The 23,181-nt window shown below is 32.1% G+C and overlaps 1 protein-coding gene across 5 annotated transcripts in view; it reads right to left on the bottom strand.

Moving 5' to 3' along the window:
• Positions 1–23,181, bottom strand: part of CARMIL1 (capping protein regulator and myosin 1 linker 1) — a 349,103-nt gene that overhangs the window by 94,436 nt on the left and 231,486 nt on the right. For all 5 annotated transcript variants that reach the window (XM_074273008.1, XM_074272988.1, XM_074272991.1 and 2 more), the window contains exons 14-18: positions 21,521–21,598; positions 21,313–21,389; positions 18,118–18,222; positions 12,638–12,707; positions 686–767 (exon numbers count right to left, since the gene is read on the bottom strand). In XM_074273008.1, the coding sequence (XP_074129109.1) occupies positions 686–767; positions 12,638–12,707; positions 18,118–18,222; positions 21,313–21,389; positions 21,521–21,598 (412 nt within the window). The remainder of the gene's footprint in view (positions 1–685; positions 768–12,637; positions 12,708–18,117; positions 18,223–21,312; positions 21,390–21,520; positions 21,599–23,181) is intronic.

Below are 23,181 nucleotides of genomic sequence, written 5' to 3'. Positions count from 1 at the left end.
GGCCAATTTACACACTAATACTATAGCCCAGTAGATTCTTAACCATTCATTCTCAAAGTTCTTTTAACTATCCTTTCACTTCCTATTACTTCACAGGGATAACCTCATTCTCTACAAAGACTCACCCAAATCTCTTTTCTCATCACTGGCTATTTATACACTTAGTCAGCAGGAAATGGGGAGGGGAACTGAGAAGAGTGTAGCAGCTTAATCCCTTATCCTTAGTTAGGATAACCAGCCTATTCATTGTTAGTAGAGGCAGATTTTCTTTTTTTTGCAGAAAGTTGATACTAATGAATAAAATTCATGAATAAAGTAATGAGGGGAATAATTTCTATTGTACCAAGTGTAAACATAACTGGTTCAAATTCTCAGGAAAAAAGGAAAGAAAATTTTCACTTGATTTCATTCCCAGTAGGTGAATTGGGCCAGATACTTATTCCTGCAAGAGCTAATAAACACTGTTCTGATTTCTTAAATCTAATCATTTGCTAAACTGGGAAAAAAAAAAAAAAAAAAAAAAAAAAAGAAGCTAATTCAAAATGACTGATGGCATTTTTGTCTAGTGAATTTCCTCATTCAGACCATATGGTTTTCTCTAATCTGTTCTTATTCCAAGAAAAAATTTATGTTTCTTTTTTTTCCCCCCCTTACATCTTCCAAATTCCTTTTGTCCTGTACTTACCATTGTCTGAAATGTCTAAGCTGGTGATGTTGTGAATTTCGGCAATGCAGCCTTCTAACACCTGGGCACCTCCTGATCTCAGCTAGAACACACACACATATCAAATACAAACACAAACACAGATCTGTCAGCAGTCTGTAGTTACTGGAAGTATGAGAAAAACACTGAAATAGCAGCAAGAGTCTTAAAAATAAATTTCCAAACAAAAAAAAAAAAAAAAAATGTACATCATAGCTTACAGTAAACAATACTATGCAAGGAAGAAGCATGAGCTTAGGCTTTATCATTTTGAAAGAATTCCCCTTTTTTCCCCACTTCTTCAAATTCAAGCTTCCCAAATCAGCAGAAAAATATTAGGAAAGTAAGTATTTCTTTATTTCTACAACTAAGAAAGGCAGTGACTACCAATTTATAGCAGCTTTCATTTTGACTTGAAGACATGGAAGAGTTTATTGCTTAAAATGTGCGCTTTCAAATCATATCAAAGAAACCAACTCAGAAACAACAGCAATTATCAGAAAAAGATTTGTTAGCTAGCCCATTACTCAGACTTTGGGGGTGGTCTATACCCAAACTCATCATAACAAGATGTTATGATGTTCACTTTGAAGTAAAGGGGTTCAGAAATGTTAGGATGAAATAATATGTCTAATTATTGAGAATTTATTAAAAGACAGTTCTTTTTTCCACTATGGTATTCCTTTTCAGAATAGAAACACTATTCAAATCTTTTTTTTTTTGAATGAGTATTTTTAAACTTTATTTTTCTTGGGGCTTTTAAAACTGGTTTCTTTTACAACATAAAAAATATGGAAATGTTTTGCATGACTTCACACATATAATTAGAAGCAACTTGCTTGCCTTTGGTGGGGATGAGGAGGCTGTAGTAAAAGAGTTTGGAACTCAAAATTAAAAAAAAAAATGAATGTTAAAAGCTATTTTTACAAGAAATTGGGAAATATTTAATGGAATAAATAAAATATATAATAAAAACATGAATAAAAATCTGGCAAAACTCAGATAACTTAAGTTATTATGATTTTTTTGGGGGGGGCATGGTAACAATTGTAAATTCAATGGGATAAAGGCTACCTTTCTATTTCATTTGTTCAATTCTGTGCTGGTTTTTATTTTTAATGAAAGGAAGAAGCATAATATATACAATATTAAGCAGGGGACTAGTTTGGAATCTTAAGTAAAAATAAAATTTAGGATGCATGAAAAGTACTTTATAGACTTTAAAGCACTACTTTATTTGTCTTTCGTTTTCAGAGGATCAATGACAACACAGAATGATGCTTGTCTCTGGCATGAACTAGATTTAAGTAAAATAGAACTGCCTCACTCTCTTATCTGGCAATGGCCTGAGAGGCAGTAAATGACCTTGCCATCTTCCATGTCTGACTAAGCTCTAAATGCTCCATAGCACCTGTGTCAGCTGCTTTCATCATGTTAGAACAAAGTGTTTTCATCCTACATAGAAAATCTTAAGCTAATCAATAAAGCACTTTTGTGCTTTAATGTTCTCATCTGTGGGCTTGGAGCAGGAGCTGGGCTCCTTGGCTGATTGGGAATGTCAGGCTCAGCTGTGCTGCTAAGACAGCCCTGAAAGAGAAAACCAGCACTTGGTGAGTGCATAAGCAGCAGGGCAGGGGGCACAAGCAAGAGGGTGGACTCATGGCTTGGGGTTCCAGGTCAAAGTGAAGAGCTGAAGGGAAGCTTCAGGCACCAACTGCCCCCTACCCCATCATTAAAGGTGTTTACACTAAGACCACTTTAAAAAAAAACCAACAATGAAGAACCCCATCAGTCAAATATGATAGCAGGGAAGACCAAGGTTCATCCTCAGAGTAAAAAAAAAAAAAAACAAAACCCTTCTATCCCGAAGAGTACCGTGAAATGGCTCCCTTTCTAGAGAGAATTTCTATAAGAACTCAAAAAAGAATTTAAAAATCAAATGAGAGACATTGAGGAAAAACTAAAAAAAATTTTTTTAAATTTAATTTAATTAATAAAATTGAAAACAAACACCATCCAAGAAAAACAGAAACCATATGAAGAAAAAAATTAACTAACTAGAAAAAGAGGTACAGAATCTAAAAGATGAAAATAATTCTTTGAATTAGAATTGGAAAAGGGGAAGCCAATGAAGCTATAAGAGACCAAGAAATAACAAAGCAGATTAAAAAGAATAAGAAAATAGAACAAAATGTGAAACATAAGAAAAAATGACAGATGTGGAGAACAGATCAAGAAGAGAAAATCTAAGAATAACTGGACTACCTGAAAGTTGTGACCACAAAAAATACCTTGACACAATAATGTAAAAAATAATCCATGAAAAAGTGATAGAACATGAGAAGAAAGTAGAAATAGAAAAAAAATAATAATAATAAAATCCACTGATTACCACCTCAAAGAGATCCTTTGTGGAAAACACACAAGAATATTATAGCCAAATTTCAAAACCCCCAGATTAAAGAAAAAATTTTGCAAGAAACAAGAAAAAATTCAAATACACTGGAGCTAAAATTAAAATTGTACAAGACTTATTAACAGTTGCAATAAAAAAAACTGTAGGTCCTGGAATCACATCTATTGACAATCAAAAGCATTAGGCCTATGGTGAAAAATATCATATCCAGCAAATTATCTATAAATTTGAATAACAAAAAATGGACATTTAAAATTCTGTACAATGCATATGTTTATGATACACAAGGACTCATTCTAAGTACGGTATGAGATATATAATGTTATATATGGCACTATCTATAGCAGTGGTCCTCAAACTTTTTAAATAGGGGGCCAGTTCACTGTCCCTCAGACTGTTGGAGGGCCGGTTATAGTAAAAACAAAACTTCACACTCTGTCTCCCCCCCTCAGCCCATTTGCCATAACATCCTCAGCCGACAGTCTCTGACCCACGGGCCATAGTTTGAGAACCCCTATGTGGACTCAAAGATTTTACATCATTTGCGAACAGCCAAGATACAAGTAGCACAAAATAGTCTTTTTAAATTGACTCAAATAGGAAATAACTTTCAATTATTTCACTGAAGTATTAAACTTTTATCCTGAAGAAAGATGATGGATAATTCTGGCTAATTCTGGAGAAAGCTCTTCTGTTTATATAGTTCTCTACTAGTTTCCCTGAAGTCAAGAGAAATATATAATTAAATGTGTTTAGAATAGTCTTTAAAAAAAATCAAATTAAAATTTTCATTAGTATTTGAAGAGATGTAAATCTCTTGTGAAAATCATTCTAATACAATCCATCTCTAGACACATCCAGCAAACAACATGGTAGAAAGGTTCATCTTTGCTCAACATGAAAGGTTTCTAATAGCGTATTAAGTTTGTGAAAGGGAGTGTCTGAATTATTCAGCTTTACTTGATAGTTTTTTTCAGGGGTTTCCTGGCTAGCTGAAAAAGTTTTTCACACAGAGACCCTTGGATGAACAATGCCCTTTGTTTGGCATAATGTACTTAAAAAAAATTTTAAACATAAATGAGTAAAGAACATTACAAGTAAAATGAACTTTATTTCCACAGGTGAAACAGCATATAAATTGGAAAAGATAAAACACTACAGACTACAGTCTGAATTAATAATAGAAAAAAAAATATCATCAGCTATCTACTTGGTTGGCAAGAACAATTTCTTTAAGATATGAAAATAATTTTGAGAAGACCCAAATGCTAATGCTGAGTACCACCTATTTCTAGCTATAACAATAGGAGCCATGAGTGATTTTTAAGAGCTCTATTAAACTAGATATTTGTCAGAAAATGTTATAAGTGTGTGTGTGTGTATATCTACACAAATATATTACATTTAACATATACACTAAATATTATATTTGATAATTAAACAAATTTAACAATTGAATACGTTGAAACCATCAGTGAGTGCTATGCATACAATGCTGCATTTGTTTCTAAGAAGGTTTACTGAGTTAGATATTAAAAAGTTGATATAAGAATTGTCAAGGTACTTACACAGTGGCCAAGCTGAAGAAAGCACAAGGAGAAAAGGTGAAATATATTATCAGCAATAAATAAATAGCATAAAACAGAGGGAAAGCAGCAATTTCTGTCAACAAGCAATCAATAAAAACTTATTAAGCACCTACTATGTGCCAGGCATTAAACTAAGTTTTGGGGATAAAATGACAAAGTTCTATATAAAATTCTTTAAGGAAAAATTAGGCTTCAGGGGGAAAAAGGAGATAAATTTAAACAGAAAAATAGCAATTCTTTCAAGAATTACCTAGAACAATAGATTTTTAAAAATCATTAAGTACATAAAAAATAAAAGTAATAAAAACATATAGTTGCCTTCATAATGGAAAAATACTTCCATTATTCTAAATGAACTTATATGATTGAAAAGAATGTGTGTATGTGTGTGTGTGTGTGTGTGTGTGTGTGTGTGTGTGTGTGTGTGTGTGTGTGAGAGAGAGAGAGAGAGAGAGAGAGAGAGAGAGAGAGAGAGAGAGAGAGAAGGACAAAAACAGATACACAAACACAGACACACAAACAGAAACTGGTTTTAAGCCCTTGTTTTGGATTCTGCACTCTAGTAATTTTTAAAAGGAAAATAAGATCAAGAGAACCATAATACATTTTGAAATGTTAAAAATAAAATCACATTTTCTTTAAGAGAGCTATGTTCTACTTAAACAAGATCTATCATTTTGTATGTTGCTTCCACTACTATGTGAAAAGCCACTTCTAACAGTCCATTAACCATGATGATGGGATAATTTAAACCCAAAGGTGAACCTAATCCCTCCTTTGCTATCCTCCAAAAATCATCTATTTTAAAATAGATGTTGTCAAGTCTACTTAAATAGAAATTAACTTGAAAAACCATTCTCTCTCATTTTTTTCCAAACCCATTCCACCCCTTCTTCCAATAATAAGAGCTGTGGAGGAATAAAATTATTTATTCCCCTGGGAATCTTATAAGGGAAGGGGGAAAATCAATCATAAAGCATATGAAAACCAAAAGTCAGAAAAAGAGATAAATTATTACCCCCAGACAGTGAAACTACTTCCTTTTCCAATTGTTAAACAAAGATTCAGAAAAGACTATATTTGGGAAGAAGAAGAATTTAGCTGATCAAAACCAAATTAAAGGTGTTCACTGGAAACCTGATCTACTGCCAACAATAAGTTGTCAAAGTACTTGAGAAATATGAAATAAAAGTTATTTTCAAAATGCCAAAAACTACAGAACACATTGTAATCCTTGTCTGCCCATCTTGCCCTTGTGAAACATTTTCAGCTTTGCATTCTATTGTTCTTGTGCAAAGGAATGGGGTGTGGGAGAACATACAACAGGTCACAAATCATAAATACATAATACACACACTGTCTAATTTTGAAGGCTAACTGAAAGCCTATCAGATTAAATATCACTTTTTAGAATTTTTATAGCTGATGTGCATCTTTTGAAATAATTACCAAAGTACTTTGCAATGTACCACAGAATGAGATGTGCAGGTGGGTAGCTTCCAATGAAAATCTTATTCTGCACTGAGGATCATAAACAGAAGTGACTGAACATCTACTATAATTCCTTCAGCTTTCTCTTAAAAATGTCTGGTTCCCATTACTATTAGGTAGTACTGGTATCTTATTGGTTAATATGATAAAATCCTAGACTTGGACTCAGGAAGATCTCAGCTCAAATCCAGCCTCAAATACATATTATAGCTGTATGACCCTGGGCAAGTCACTTAACTTCCATTTCCTCAACTGTAAAATGAGGATAATAATAGCACCTACCTCCCAGGGCTGTGGTGAGGATCAAATGAGATAATTTTTGTAAAGCTCTTAGCACAGTGCCTGGCACATAGCAGGCACTTAATAAAGGCTTGTTTGTTTCCTTCCTTCCTTCCTTCCTTCCTGTTTATCTAAGAGGGAATTAAGATCACAGGAATCAGAATTAAAGCTTTCAATTTCTTCTTTCCTCCATATATGGTTATAAAATAATTTTAAACTACACCCAAAGCAGTTACAATCAAATGAATGTTCTTTCTTTCAAAATAGTCATGCTGCGAAGCCAATATGCTAACTTTAATGATACTATTATTGCTCAAAACATTTTTGGATTTTCTCTTTGGGAAATGTCTTTCCAACCCGTAGTAATTCAACTTAATTCATCAAAATGTGTAAGATGCCTACCTACATGGACAAAACTCATTTTAGGCTGGAAGAGACTGAATTCTTCAAGGTTTTGCTAGCATTGAATAAGTTCTGGTAACTATCCAAATGGACAGACTTAGGAAAAAAAAGAGTTCAGTATATGTACTAAAGTTCTGAGAGGGCTCATAATTAGGTTGATCACTAAATGTTTTTGGCCACAGAAACTTTTGATGCTATCTACTATGCAGCTAGGTGGTGTACTGGATAGAATGCTGGACGTGTAGTGGGAAGACCTGAATTCAAATTCTTCCTCAGATACTATGTGACTAAACAACTTCAATTACCTCATAAAATGCAAATAATGGCACCTATCTAACAGGGTTATTGTGAGGATCAAGTGAGAAACATATATAAAATAGTCTGAAAATCTTGAGAGTTGTGTTAAGCTAGCGATTATTACTAATTTATGTAGAGAAGGCTGCAATCTTAAGTGATGCATGGGCAAGTCAGTGAAATTACAAATCCTTCAATTGTTGGTGAAGGGACTTAAAATTTAAAGAGTTTATATGCAGAGGAATTAAAATGTCAATTACAACTACCAATATTAGTACAGTATAGTCAAAATTAAAGAAATTTGTTCATTAAAATTAAAATAAAAAATTATTCATCCCTTTCTATTAGATATCACTGGTTTTAGATCATGTTTTAAAATAAGCATAACGTTTAAAAGAATGAAACTTTAAAAGAGGTTTAAGTATTTATTAAACAAAATGTGTTTGGAAAACAAATAATTTATAAATTGCTATCTTAGTTGCAAGAGTAGACAAAAAGAATTATCTTCTAAGCCTTCTCCAAAAACCCAGATAGTTCCCAACTGTATATAGGATAAAATAAAAATTCCCTTGCTTGTCATCTAAAACACTTGAAAAATACTTTAGAAATGTTAAAACTCTATGGAACTTTTTTTAAAAAATCATCATCATCATCACTATCATCATTACTATTAGTGCCTTTTACAATCTGTTTCCAGACTACCTTTCCAAGATAATTGAACAAAATTCGACATCACATACCATATTCCAATCAAATTAGCCTACATGTTGTTGCCCTAACGTGAAGTAGGTTTTCAACACTGTCTCTTTCCATGGATTATCCCTCAATTCCTAGAATGCACTCCCTTATCAACCCTATCTCCCAGAATGCTTGGCTTTCTTTAAAGTTTAATTTGAGGGCCACCTATTAGGTGAAATCTATCCTGATCTACGGTTCCTACTTCCCTATCCATACTTCCCAAATTAGTTTGTGTGACTTTAATTGACTTATCTGTATAATCCTTGAAAGTAAGAATTATTTATTTTTGTCTCTGAAACCACAACATCTAGCACATGCCTGGCTCACAGTAGGTACATAAGAAAGGTTTATTGAATGAATGCATAATAATAGCTGAAACATGTATCATTACAAGTTTTCCAAACATCTCTACATACAACAAAATTTAAATTGAACTTCGGAATAAGGAGGACTCGTATTCTTATTCTTATTCTCACACAAAAAAACCTCTGATGGGTTAAATGACTTCTTCAGGATTACACGTCTAGTTAAGTGTCTTACACAAGAGTTAAATTCTGGTTCCCTTGATTTTAAGACTAATGTTATCTACCTATGTCTGAAAGAAATCAAGGAAGGCTTGATAGAGAATATGGTTCCTAAAAAGGCGTGAATGAGTTCAACAGGCAGAAATGGGATTGTTGAAGCACATTTTAGGTTTAGGATAGATCTAAAGGGCAAAAATGGAGAAGCAAAAAGTGTTGGGGAAGGTGAATAATGTGGTTTCAAGGGGTTTCAGAAAACATAAAGAAGAGTAATATGAAGTAGTATGAAGGATATATGGTAGGGTGTTGCCAAATGATGGAGGGTCTTAAAAGTCAAGGTAAACAGCTTAGACATTATGTGGAAAACAATGAATAACCACTGAAAGGTTTTAAATAATGTTGTGTCATACTAGATGTATGCATAAAGAAGATTGATTGGTATAAATGTAAGACACAAATGGAAGAAGAGAGTGGAAGCTGAAGATAAGTATTGAAGTACTTAGATGGATAATTGATCAAATGAAGTTAAGTCATGTTCATAGAGGGTTTTACAAGACATTCAAATAGTTACATTAGGGGCATATGCTCCCACTGGAAGGAATCATAAACTTGACCACAAAACCATTCAACTTGAAGGGATCTCTGGAAGTTCATTCATCTGCCTGATGTAATATCACAATTAAGTCATTCCAAATAAATCAGAATCTAGTCTACAAACTGAGTTTCCACTGCTAAAAAGATCTTAACCTGGGAAAGTTATCATATAATTTAAGGACTCCTGTTATACAGTTCTACCCAATTCTTAGGGATCTTATGGATCGTCTCATGATGATCCCTCCCTTCTATCCTCCACTATCCGTAAAGTCTACTCATGCTCATGTTTGTTGCTTTCATGACACTACCTCTTCATCTCATTCTGTTCTCACCTATCCCTTTTGCCTTTAGTCTTTCCCAGAATCAGGGTCTTTTCCAATGAACAATAGTTCATAAACTGACCAAAGTATTTAAACTTCAGTCTTTGATATTTCAATGAAAAGTATGATTAATTTCTTTAAATACTGACTGATCTGTCTCCTTTCTGTCCAAAAGATTCTCAAAAGTCTTCTCTGGCACCATAATTTGAAAGTGTTGATTCAGTGGCACTCAGCATTTCTTCTAGTCCATCTCGCACAGCAGACAGAGCCATAGCTCTGACAATTTTGTCAGTAAGCTGATATCTCTGCTTTTTAGTATGCATTCCAGATTTGTCATAGCTCCTTAGAGCTCTAAGAAGTCTTAGATCGCTTATTCCAATCTACTTATCCTTCAGATGAGAATACTGAAGCCCATATGAATTAAATAGCATGCCTATGGCCACAAAGTTCATTAACAGAAAGACTGATGTTAACATCCTACTCTTCTGATTTATAGTTTAATGCTCGTTTTGCTATTTATGATGCCTGATTATTCCAAAAAAGCATGACTAAGCATGATTACAAGGTAGAACCAGTAAGCTGACTTCTTCATCATTTTCTATATCATAAGTAAACATCAGTGAAAGCACAGGCTATTTACTAAATTCTAAATTAGTTCTTCTAGGGAGTACTAAAGGAATTCAAGACTATATTAATAATAAGGCGTAACTATGTATCAGGCGTCTCAACATTACTGTATCAGTTGATTCTTACAACAATCCTGGGAGATAGGTACTTTTATCACTCCCTTTTTATAGATGAGAAGACTGATGCAGACAGAGAATTTGTTTTTTGTTTCTTTTTTAAAATGACTTGTCTAGTCTTATACAGCTAATAAGTGTCTGAGGCTGGATTTCAACTCAGGTTTTTCTTATGTTCAGCACTCCATCCACTTTACCATCTAGCTACCCTTGCTACTACTAGGAAAGAAAGAGGGCAGTACCATATGGGAGGCTAAGAAATAAATGAGAACTTTAAAAAAAAAAAAAAAAAAAAAGATTTTCAAAGCTTAAACAAAAGACAAAACAAAAAAAAAAAGCTTTATTAAAAAAAAACTCAAAGAAATAAAACAAAACATTACTCAAAATAATTAGATCTTACTCCCAAATCTAATGGATATAAACTGGATGTGAAGCTGGGCAAGTCCTTTCACAAGGTACTATGACAATATTCAGATCTAAAAAGTGTAAGACACTTAGTAAAAAAAAAAAAAAAAAAAAAAAAAAAAGTAAAAAAAGTAAGACAAGCTGATATAGGAGATAGAGTAAGACATGGGTTCAAATCTCAGCTCTGACATATACTGGGATGCATTAATCTAGCCAAGTCACTTAACTCCTCATTAATCTAAGCAACTTTCTAAGACTATTAGTTGCAATGAAAATGCTAAATTGCACTGGTCTATAGAGTTTCTTCACCAAAAGTTAGCTGTGTCAGGAAAATCAAAAGTATTACTCTCTATTGGGGGGATATAGTCCTTATCCCCATATGATAAAGAGAATCTAATTATTCATATTATGAAACTCTGTGAAAAAAGCATCATGTAAAGTTAAAATGATATAGGTTTAATGTTGTTATTGTCCTCTAATTAATTTATAGCAGAGGCCATGGAAAAACCTTGAATGTTTAAAGTAACAGGCTCTTACAAAGGGATACCAAAAATAAAACAAAAAGCTCTTATGTTGCAAAATCATAAAAGATGGCCTTTTCTAGAACTAATTTGGGATAATAATATTGCAATAATGATTAAACTTTTATATAAACAATAACATTAATGATAACAATGATATATTATTAAATGCCTATTATATGCAAGATCCTTTGCCAGTCACTGGAGATAATAAAGAAATAATCCCTGTACTCAGGAAGTTTAAATTTTATTAGAGGATATAATAGTATTATATTAAATATATATATTGCTTTATTGTTAGTCACTTTTTAGTCATGTCCAATCTTTCATGACCCTATTTGGATTTTTGGCAAAAGACAATGGAGTGATTTGACATTTCCTTCTCCAATTTATTTCACAGATGAGGAAACTGAAGCAAATGAAGTTAAGTGACTTGCTCAGAGCCATACAGATATTGTCTGAGGCCAGTTTGACTTCAGATCTCCTTGAATTTAAGCCCAACACTCTACGACTCACTCTGCCACCTAATTGCTCTTATGCACTTGAGATACATGTGTATAAATAAATAATATTAAGCATTTTGAATTGGTACAGAGTACTAATAACTGAAATGATCAGGAAAGTCTTCCTATAGGAGGGGGGGGTACCATAGCTTGCCTTAAAAGAACTTAGGGATTCAAAGAATTAGAAATAAGGTAATTTTCAAAATTGTGTTAAGAATATTAGTCAGATCTTATGATTAATATCAGAATTATTGTCATAAAGCATTTCGTAAAGTGTAAAGTATCATACAAACTATCAAAGTTATCATAATCTCAATGTTGAATTAGATCTTGAATGTTAAGCATAAAATAGTTTTATATATGAAATAAAATAAAGAAGCAATAGAACCACAAAGCCCATTGAGAAAATTTTTCGTTGCAATTTAGGCAGCCAAAAATAAAAGATAAGTGAGAGGTAAACAATGAAAAGGGATAAACTATGAGCTTCTTGTCCAGGACTAGACTTAGCTAAGTTTGGAGAAACACATAATCAAGTTGTCTGGCAGCGCACTAAATTTTTTTTTTTTTGCTATAGCCACTCACAAAGACCACTATATAGTTATAGAAGGGCTGTAATAGGTGTGAATGATGGATGATTGACAATAATAATGATAAAAATGAAAACAACTAGCAGCTAAACAGCATTTCAAAGTTCACAAAATGCTTCACAAACAATATTTCCTTTTAATATTATAACAACTTTGGGAGGCTGGTGTTATTGCTACATTCATCTTACAGATGAGAAAATGGAGAAAACCACAGATTAAATGGTTTATCCAGGGTTACAGAATTACTAAATGTCTAAGGCTGGATCTGAACTCTGGTTTTTCTGGCTTCAGGTCTAGCACTGAATCCACTATGCGACGTTATGGATTCTTGTTCTTTAAAATATATACTTGAATGCTTATTTGGAGAACCAAATATAGTTCTACATTTGGAGGAAGAAATTGAACCAGAACTTTTCTTACATGTTTTTTTTTTTTTCTCCTCCATGTACACCCTCATGAGCATGACATACCAGGAAAAAGTCAACTCAATTCTGAGGCTATTTTCCCATCAGCATATACTGAAATTAGACTTACCTCACAACTGCTGAGATCAAGAGAAACTCCCTTCAGATTATGATTACAAGCCAAACCCAATAACAGTGCTCTGGGGAAAGAAAAGGAAATTAAGATGAAACCACCAAACTTAAAGATATTTTTAAAAAGAAAAATCAAAATTCTGATTAAAAATGCTATCAACCTTCAGAGAAATGATTGATGGAATCTCAATGCAAGTTGAAGCATACTTTTAAAAAAGTGTTTCTTTCTTTTTCTTTTTCTTTTTTTTTTTTGTGCTTTCTTTTACAACATGGCTATCATGGAAACCTGTTTTACATGACCATATATATAACTCATTATCAAATTATTTGTCTTCTCAAAGAGGAGGGAAGGAAACAAATATCAACACACACAAAAAATTCCAACTTTATTTCCATTTTTTGACAACACTGATAAAATGGCTCTATAGTTTTCTTTGGTCTTACACAGTAAGAGTTCTATCATAAATGCAAAAGTCAACAGAAATGCTATTCCTATGCAAATAAACCAACAGTAAAAACTAATTGCATACTGAAATTAAATGGAGTTCAAAGATAATTCCCACCTGCATTTACTTTAGAGCAGCATTAATAATGCTTAGATTATTAGGTAATTGTTATCAGAGCAGTAAAGAAGATAAAAGACAGTGTTTCCAAAGATTTTATTTTTGAGTACAGAAGCCATGTCTGTGTTTTTATTACAAAGCTTAAAATTAACCAGTTTAACAGATGAAAGAAGATACAGACTATTTTACTTATGATTAAAAAACATCCTATGAAAATTTACTCATTCTATAATTCCATATTACTGTGATCTCAGAAAACTAGAATTTAAAGCTCTCTTTTAAAAAGGGAATAAATAATTTTGATTCACCTCACAATCGTGTATCTGCCTCCCACTCAGCATGAAGTGACTAAATGAAAATTATTAAAACATTTTCCTTGTATGTGGTCATGAGTTCAGATCTCATTAAACCTGATTTTGTAATCATCTGGACAAAAGCCCAGATGAAATTAGCTTTAGTAATATCAACAGTGAAATAATTTAGCATGCAAATTAACAAGATAAAAAGACTCCTAAAGGAATATATTTGCTAAAATCAAATACTACTCTAACTGCACCTACATGCATATAAACATATACTGTTTTAGTTAATACCCGATTATTATCTATTCATAAAAGTATTGCCATAGGACTTCTATTTGGCAGTATTGTGCTAAATAAAACATAATTTCTTTCAAAATACAAAATGCAGAGGGCAATTGGTGTAGTGGATAGAGCATCAACCCTGAAGTCAGGATGACCTGAGATCAAATCTGATCTTAGACACTTAACACTTCCTAGCTGTGTGACCCTGGGCAAGTCACTTAATCCCAATTGTCTCAGAAAAACAAAGCAAAACAAAACAAAACAAAAAACAAAGTGTGAGTAATTCAATCATTTCATTAATTCAAACTTCACTTCCCCAAATAATAACAATAAGGAAAGTATTGAATTCATTCCATTATGTGTATACTTTTTTCCCTTTCTCCCAACTCTGCAGTCTCTCAGAACATGACTATATATATATATATATGTATATACACACACACACATATATATATACACACATATATATATGCTTATAAGCCATCTGATTAAAACCAGTAAAGAAAAAAAATTGAGTAATATAAAAATCTTTTAAAAATTTTTTTCTTGTCTCGTGTCCCTTTGTCCATTCCTTTTCTTTCTTTCTACTTTTTTTGGGGCAGAGGCAATTGGGGTGACTTGCCCAGGGTCACACAGCCAGGAAGTGTTAAGTGTCTGAGGTCTTATTTGAACTCAGGTTCTTCTGACTTCAGGGCTTGTGTTCTACCCACTGAACTGCCTAGCTGCCCCTGTCCATTCCTTTTCTAATTCCATTATCTTTTGTTCAGAGGGCAAAATTGGAAAGGGGGTGAGGAGAAGAAGGGAGCAAAAACAGAGAAACTCACATACACACATACACAAATATATGTGTGAAATATACTTCTAAAAGTAATAGAGTCCCTTATTCTTGAGGATTATTGGGAAAGGTGGGCATATATTATTGGTATATGTACCTTGATTCTTTCTTTATAGTTTATCATTTAAAATTTTTGGCTTGAAAATATCATTGGGAAATTTACATTTTTATTCTAACACTACATTCTAATGCTGCTTTTGAAAGAAAAAATTCACTTTTTTTTGTTCTTTTAATGCTTTTCCCTGATAAAGTTAAGGCTATATTCATTAAGATCTTGAACTAAAGCAAGTCTATAATTGGGAGAAAACGAGGGCCAGGCTAGCAAAAACAACTAATTCAGTAGAAACTGTCATTTACTGAAGAACAAATTGCACTGGACAGCTTTTTTAAACAAATTGCTTTATTTATCTTAATTCTTTTATAAATAAACCTTGATTCATTTAATAATTATTTTCTTTCTTCAAAGACCCCTAAAAATATGTAACCCTAAGACAATAAATGATTGTTAAGTTTTAGGTTTTAATCTCCTAGTTTCTGAATGTTAATTTTATGTATAATTATTTTTCAAAGCACTGCTAAATAAATTTATTAAAAATACCAAGCCAAAAAATTTTTAAAGGAGAAATAATTAGTATATATTGAACCCTTAATGGCAAGATACCCAAAACAATAGCCCTGAGATATTTCTGAAGCACATCATGCATTCTCTCCTGCAGAGCTCTAAGAAAAAACATCAAGGCACAGAAACTCAATGGGTTTTTGAAGTACGCTTGAAATGCTTCAGCTTGGATGAAAAACATGGATGGCCTCAAATGAAAGGCCAAGTAATAAAACAAAAATTTTCCTGCTTTTAAAAAATAATAATCATTAGACTTGCCCAATAGCTCTACTAAAAGAAAAGTAGACAAAAATAGTATGAAAGGTTTCTGAGGAAAACAGTTTTTTCACAATTGAAAACAGTTAATGTCCAAAACTGTTTCTGATCACCTACATATTTCCATCTTGCATGCAGTTCTTTTACATGTACTTATTACCAAACTCTTCTTTAAAAACAGACATTTTTATGATTCCTATTCCACTAATGCACAAATGTTTACTTATTTCTTTTCAGAAGTATTGTTAACATGCTATTTAATTATTACAATTAATATTATATATCACAATCATCATTACAGAAAAAAAAAACATTCAAATCTGTGAAACTTTATTTCTAGCATACATGCAGAAATCAACCCAGCCTACTAAGCATCATTATCTTTAATACTCTTTCACAAAATAGCACAAGGTATAAGGATTATTGATTTGGCATGATTATAATTTTTACATAAGTAATGCTTTATTGCAAACATATTATGAAATATGCTATCTAGATACAGCAAAGTCTCATGTAGGTGGTATAGGAATGGAGTGTTCTGGGTCATTAAGTATTCGGGGCATTAAAAAATTGCAATATATATACTATATACAAATTACCAGTCCTTTAAAATTTAGAATAAAATACACTCAGAACTATTCTGAACATAACCGATGCTATGATTATGACCCTGGAATATTATATGATCCTGAAATCCCCTCTATACTCAAGAAAAAAAAAATTAAACTATTATTGTCACACATATGTACTCAAATGGTTAGAAAATTCTCAGTAAATATAAATCTCCATTTTTACAGAAGCAGCTTTCTATTTAAAATTTGCATTTAACAACCTGTATAAAAATCAGTTTAAATCCCTTAGAAGTCAACTAAAAATAGCTAGCTGTAGAACTTTTTAAAAAATCTTTATAATTAGGAAATACAAGTAAGCAAAATTGTAATCAGGGTCCATATATTATTCTGAGGTCTACCTTTTTTTTTTTCCCTTTTGGTATTTCCTTTTATAGTTCAAAGTTATTTATCACTCTTTTAAAACAAGATACAGTAATTCATTGGTTTGTGATGTCATTATCCAATTTGAGGGCATTTAGATAATTTGTAGTTTCTTCCACCTCTAGCAGATATAAACATTTTTAAAAATGACACCATAAATAATGTTTGTTGCACGACTGAATGCAATATAACACATATATAAAGAAAATCTTTGGGGACATGGCAACAAACGTTACATAATTACACCACACAGATTTTAAAAATTATATTTAGGGGAATAAGACAATTTCTGCTACATCTATATATAACACAAAATCTTCCAAATTATGTATAATGGACTAGCCTTTCTACACTACAAATATTTCATCTTCTGAGTTGGAAAATCTTAGTACAAATATGATCATCTCTATATTTTTTAATTAAAATTTATTTTACACAAAGGCCCATCTTCTTACCTTTTCACCATCCCTAATACTTGTTATAAAATAAAACAAAGTTTATATTATAAGCAAATCAAGGATAACTTTGATCGCACTTTTTAAAATGACCATTGTGTTAAAGACTGCCAAATGCTTTATTTGGCAATGTAATACTGCTTTGATAAGTAATTAATCTATAATTTCAGTATAATTTGGGGAAATTGTCATGTCTTCAATGGTTTTGGAAAGATCTCAAAATATACGCAATTAGAGAAATGCCTGATTCAGAATAATACCATAATTAAAATAAATGGCTAATTTTTTTAAAGAAAAACTAACTTCTTAGATTGTCTACAGCTCCAAATGACAGCAGAAGAAAATGTAGTGGTGAAATAGGAAAAATATTGACATTCTGTCAAAAGTTTTGTTTGTGGTTTTTTGTTTTGTTTTGTTTTTTGGAGGGGGGGGTTTGGTTATTGGGCAGATGGAGAACATGAGCGCCGACTTATTTCTCCATCACTTAACTATTTAGAAAGACAAATTGTTCCAAAGATAATTTAATTCTATTGCCCTCATAATAATATCAAATTTTTGATTATGACTGAAAGCCACATATTCCTCAAGTTTCATTTTACAAAATATTCTCAATTACCAATCATTTCACTGATACTTCTAAAACACCAAATTGATTAATTTGAATTTTGTTTTTTCAAAGTACTTTGATGTTTTTCTACCATTGAAACAAACAAAACATAGCTAGTTAAAAAAAAGATCTAGATAATTCAGAAACTAGATAATTTGCCTCTAAATATATATATATAAAACTGTTCTAGAGTTTATTTATCATTAAGTTTGAATGCTTGATATCAAGACTAGAAACAACACAATAATTTACACTCAAAATCATGTGCTAGAAGATTCTTGAAGAGTAGTAAAGTAAAAAAAGAAAATGATCCTTGTAAACAAAGATTTCATAAAGGAAATAAGTAAGCTAAAGGCATCAGATGAGGGAGATCATTTTATTTCATTTCCATTTCAATTTGCTAACAGCATCAACCCTCCTGGTGGTCAAAAAGAACCTGACAGAGACTTAGAAACACTGGCATTTTGATCTGCCTACTGAGCTTGTGGATTACATCTCCTATTTTTCAATAAAATCATCCAGAAAATTGAACTTCAAAAGCTGTAGAGAAAAAGAATATGACACTTACTTTAAAGGCTCAGGAGAAAGTTTAGTGCCTGAAAGGTTGATTTGCATCAAGGCAAGAGAACTGCTGAAAAATTGTTTGAAAGATGGGGGTACATCTTTTCCTTTCCTGTAAATCAAAAAACATAACATATTAGCACTGACATTTTCACAGAAATATACAATTCCAAAATGGCCAGTGTTGACAGATATACAATTTCCCAATGGCTGCACACAAATCGTTTGTGAATTAATGGATGGAATGGCCAGGTTTTCATTAGCAAAGGCAATAAAATTTATGTGCAAATAATCTTTGAATTACTATGATCTTTCCAAATCAGTATTGATCAGAGAAATGCAGATTAAGACAACTCTGAGATACCACTACACACCTGTCAGATTGGCTAAGATGACAGGAACAAATAACGATGAATGTTGGAGGGGCTGTGGGAAAACTGGGACACTGATGCATTGTTGGTGGAGTTGTGAAAGAATCCAACCATTCTGGAGAGCAATCTGGAATTATGCCCCAAAAGTTATCAAAATGTGCATACCCTTTGATCCAGCACTGCTACTACTGGACTTATATCCCAAGGAAATACTAAAGAAGGGAAAGGGACCTGTATGTGCCGAAATGTTTGTGGCAGCCCTTTTTGTGATGGCTAGAAACTGGAAAATGAATGGATGTCCATCAATTGGAGAATGGTTGGGTAAATTATGGTATGTGAATGTTATGGAATATTATTGTTCTGTAAGAAATGACCCAATAGGATGAATACAGAGAGGCTTGGAGAGACTTACATCAACTGATGCTGAGTGAAATGAGCAGAACTAGGAGATCGTTATATACTTCAACAATGATACTGTATGAGGATGTATTCTGATGGAAGTGGATATCTTCAGCATAGAGAAGAGCTAATCTAATTCCAATTGATCAATGAGGGACAGAATCAGCTACACCCAGAAAAGGAACACTGGGAAATGGGTGTAAATGTAAGCCTTTGTTGTTGTTGTTGTTGTTTTTTTCTTCCCAGATTACTTTTACCTTCTGAATACAATTCTTCCTTTGCAACAACAACAACAACAAAATTCGGTTCTGCACATATATGTTGTACCTAGGATATACTATAAGATATTTAATATGTATGGGAATGCCTGTCATCTAGGGGAGGGGGTGGAGGGAAGGAGGGGAAAAATTCAGAACAGAAGGGAGTACAAGGGATAATGTTGTTAAAAAAAAAATTACCTATGCATATGTACTGTCAAAAAAAATGTTATAATTATAAAATTAATTAAAAAAAAAAAAGAATTACTATGATCTGAGACAAATTAGTAAACAACATGGAAAATAGAAGTAGCAATAGACCACATATTCTCTTACTCAACTATTATATTTCTAAACATACCAATCCCATTTGATTAAGTGAATGCCCATTTCCTCACAAGAATGACATACAAGGAAAATATTCACAAACTCCAAATACATTCTATGGCCTTGAGAAAATAAGGAAAGGGAATGAAATCAGTAAACACTATCTCACCAAGCAATCCAGGATTTAAGAGGAATTGGATGGAGTAAGATTACAGCACTACTGATCTTGAATATTTTCTCCATTCTGTTCAGTGGGTATTGTGCTCACATCAAAAATAACACACTGCTATTCTTATGAATTTTTGACAAAAGTTAATACCAGCAGGGACACAAAATTTCAGGTTATTTAAGGAAAAAAGGAATTTTGCCATTTTGTTCTACTTGAATAAAAGAAAAATGAATAACTCTATTTATATTAATAGGATTAGAAATTTCCAACAATTCTTCTCACAATATCGATTATCAATATAATGTTCCATGTTTCTAGTCACTACTTAATTTTAGTAATCTAACAGATTTGAATTGTTCTTTGAATTAATTTATCCTTCTGTTCTTTTTCTTGTGAAATAATCTTTAGTAAGGTCATAAACTCTATCCTTATCTGAGTAAGGAACTCAGCTTATTTCACCTTTGCCATTTAATTGTTCTCAAGAAGATAATGTTCTTTTAATTAGGAGACTGTGAATCTTTTATTCAAATCAGGTGAGCTTTCTCAGTTTTTCACATCTAAATACACTTCCACATTTCTATTCACCTAATCAATCATTCAGTTCTATCTAAATTGGTCTGTTTTGTGGTCTTATGAGGTTAGTGAATGACATAGATTTACAACTTGAGCCAAAAAGGGAAAGTTTTATCAGTCCTTGCAGGAGATGAACCCTGCTAAGTACATGATAATTTCTTTATTCAGTCCAGCACTTTGGGTACTTCAGTGATTTCTAACCCCAATATTTTTTCACCTATTCTCTCTGTAAACCTCTTATCCTAACTTGTAAGGAGAAACTGCTTAAATAGAATTTATGCTACCATTTTGACAATTTAAATACCTTTGTGATTTAGTGTATAATATAGTGAATTTAGTGAGATGTATATATATATATATATATATATATATATAGTCATATATATATATATATAGTCATATATATATAAATTTGTAAATATAAAGTATGTACTATATTTGTATACTCCCATTATACATATGCTACCTTTATTTATAGTTATATAAAATACTTTACATTACATATAATCACAATCTTTATTGTATATTAAGTCAGAAATTTATTTAAATTCTCAAATTGCATATGCAGATTAAAATATATAATCAATCTTAGAATATATCTCATATATCAGTATATATTGTATATATCAATATATATCATTCTCAGAGACAAGATTTTCAGAAAATCAGATACATAACTTTTTGAGCACAAGAATTTATGTTTTTATTTACTATATTTAATGGACATTTAATATTATACATACTTCCCTGTTTTTTTTAAAAGAAGTATACTGAACTTAATATAATCCTTTAATGATTTTAGGGTGGTTGTAGATAAGAACACTACTATATTTATTTTAAATAAATGAAATATAGTGATGGCTTCAGGGATTATGGAGATACAACCAAAAGTCCTTTTTAAGAAAACTCTCCAAAACAATAAATTGTAGAAGAAATGCGATCAAAATGAATAAAAGAGATTTCTCCATCAGAGCTTCCTTAAACTGCTGAATCCTTAGATCAACACCACAACTTAACAATAGAAAAAAATAAACAAATAAACCTTTACGAGATTTCATTGTTTGATACATAGTTGGAATTAATGATGTTTAGAAGTAATTCCATACCTGTGAGAAAAGACAGTTCTGGAGAGGCTGAGGACAGCTAAATGCTGAAGGCACCCACGAAGGAGTGCTGCACAGACCTGAAAAGCAAAATCATCAGCTTGATTATCAAATATCTCTGAAATCAGAAATCTATTTTACTCAATAGAAATTCCACTGTATTGCAACTTAATGGTCATTGAGACTCCAAGGAACCATAAAGAAACATTACCATGTCCAGGGCACACTCCGTGTTGGATAAATCAAGGTGAGCAATGGCATTTGGCTGAGCCAAAAAGTTGTACAGGTACTTGAAAAAGAAGAAACAACAAGCAAGTTTAGTTTTGCCACTAAAAACAGTTTAAAAAAAAAAAAAAGACCAAAGTTTTCTATCAATAAAAAATTAGAAAATCTGCTCATATTACTTTTATAACTTCCCTACCTCCAATAAGACATTAGTTTGTTACAATTCTATAATTTCAAAATCAAAATTCCAGAAAATATTTAGTATAAAACTAAGTTTTAGCTAAAATATGAGAAACCTCCAAATGATATTAGGACTCCCCAAGCTCTTCTCTGTTATGCATCATTAGATTTGCTTGATTAACTCAGCTTATGCCATACCATTCTGAAAAGTGCTAATTAATTTTAATTCCTGAGATTGAAATGCCACCTGAATTATAGTCATTCTCTCAAAATGCTAATCAATTTTGAAGGTTCAAATGAAGTCTTGTACTCTGTCAGGATCACCACTAATTTGAATCTGAACCATATGATGCTCTCTGGCCAGTCTCTGCTTTGACACCCATGATTTTCATCTCCTGAAGCATTTTAGAAATCTAATAGGACAGATCTGGCAAGTATTAGTGTATTAAAAAAAAAAAAAAACATTTCTCACCCACAGCTGGGCAAACTCCACTTTCATAGATTACACACAGCCTTCCCTTCACACAAAGGCTGAAAGTGGAGAATTGTAGCCTTGTTCTGTGTGCATGTGAAAAGTTAAAAATTGAAATCTTGTGATCTATCTCCATAATGAAATTGTATATATGCCTAGAGGCACTGTGAAAAAAAAAGGATAAACTCATTCTTTTACTTAGCTAAGAGTCTTGTAGACATTGGCCAACATTCATTAATTTTAGAAACTTCAATTAGAGAGAAGATATGGCAATATGAAAATATTACTTAGCCAAAAGAAGATTATCTTGAGATAAGCAGACTTTCAAAGTACATTCAAAACTAAGTTATGAATATTCCTGATCTGTGATAGAACAATGCCTTGCCCCCAGCAGATGTTTAAAGGCTAAATGAATCAAAGGCATCAAAAGTAGTAGTAAGATATGATACTCAGAATTAAAACAGCCTCAGAGAAACACATGGGTCCAAGTCCTCTCTCTTATTCAAACTGACTGACTGACCTAAGACCTCAATGTTTTAGGCAATTCCATGACTAGAAATTATAGCTCTGGCAGAAGGAGTTTCCTGTAACAGTGAAATCACATGTATTGTTCCTATGAATTGCAAAAAGTTCTACAATGTCCATCAGTTCTCATCCTTCCCAAAAAACACAATCTTAGATAACTGATGTTGTTCCCATTTAATTGTAGTTTGGTCACATATATTTACAGATTTTTAAATTGGTTCTTGTTTAATTTTAAATTTCTAAAATTTATTCCACTCCAACATTTCCTACAATTGTTTAGCATCTTGCTATCTAAATTAAGTCTTAGTACACAACCTTTAAGATGGATGACAGCAGGATTGGATCATCAGTTAAGATGATAACCAAGAATGTACACATCAGTCAAAATTTACCAAAGGGGAAAAAAAAAGCAAAAAAAAAAATTTTTTTTTTCAGCACAGTAGATAGAAAGTTGGGAAGAAAGATAACAG

The sequence above is a fragment of the Sminthopsis crassicaudata genome, chromosome 1, assembly GCF_048593235.1.
Source record: "Sminthopsis crassicaudata isolate SCR6 chromosome 1, ASM4859323v1, whole genome shotgun sequence".
NCBI classification, from domain to species: Eukaryota; Metazoa; Chordata; class Mammalia; order Dasyuromorphia; family Dasyuridae; genus Sminthopsis; species Sminthopsis crassicaudata.
Note: the sequence above shows the minus strand (reverse complement) of the source record. Positions and strands in the feature narration are given on the sequence as shown.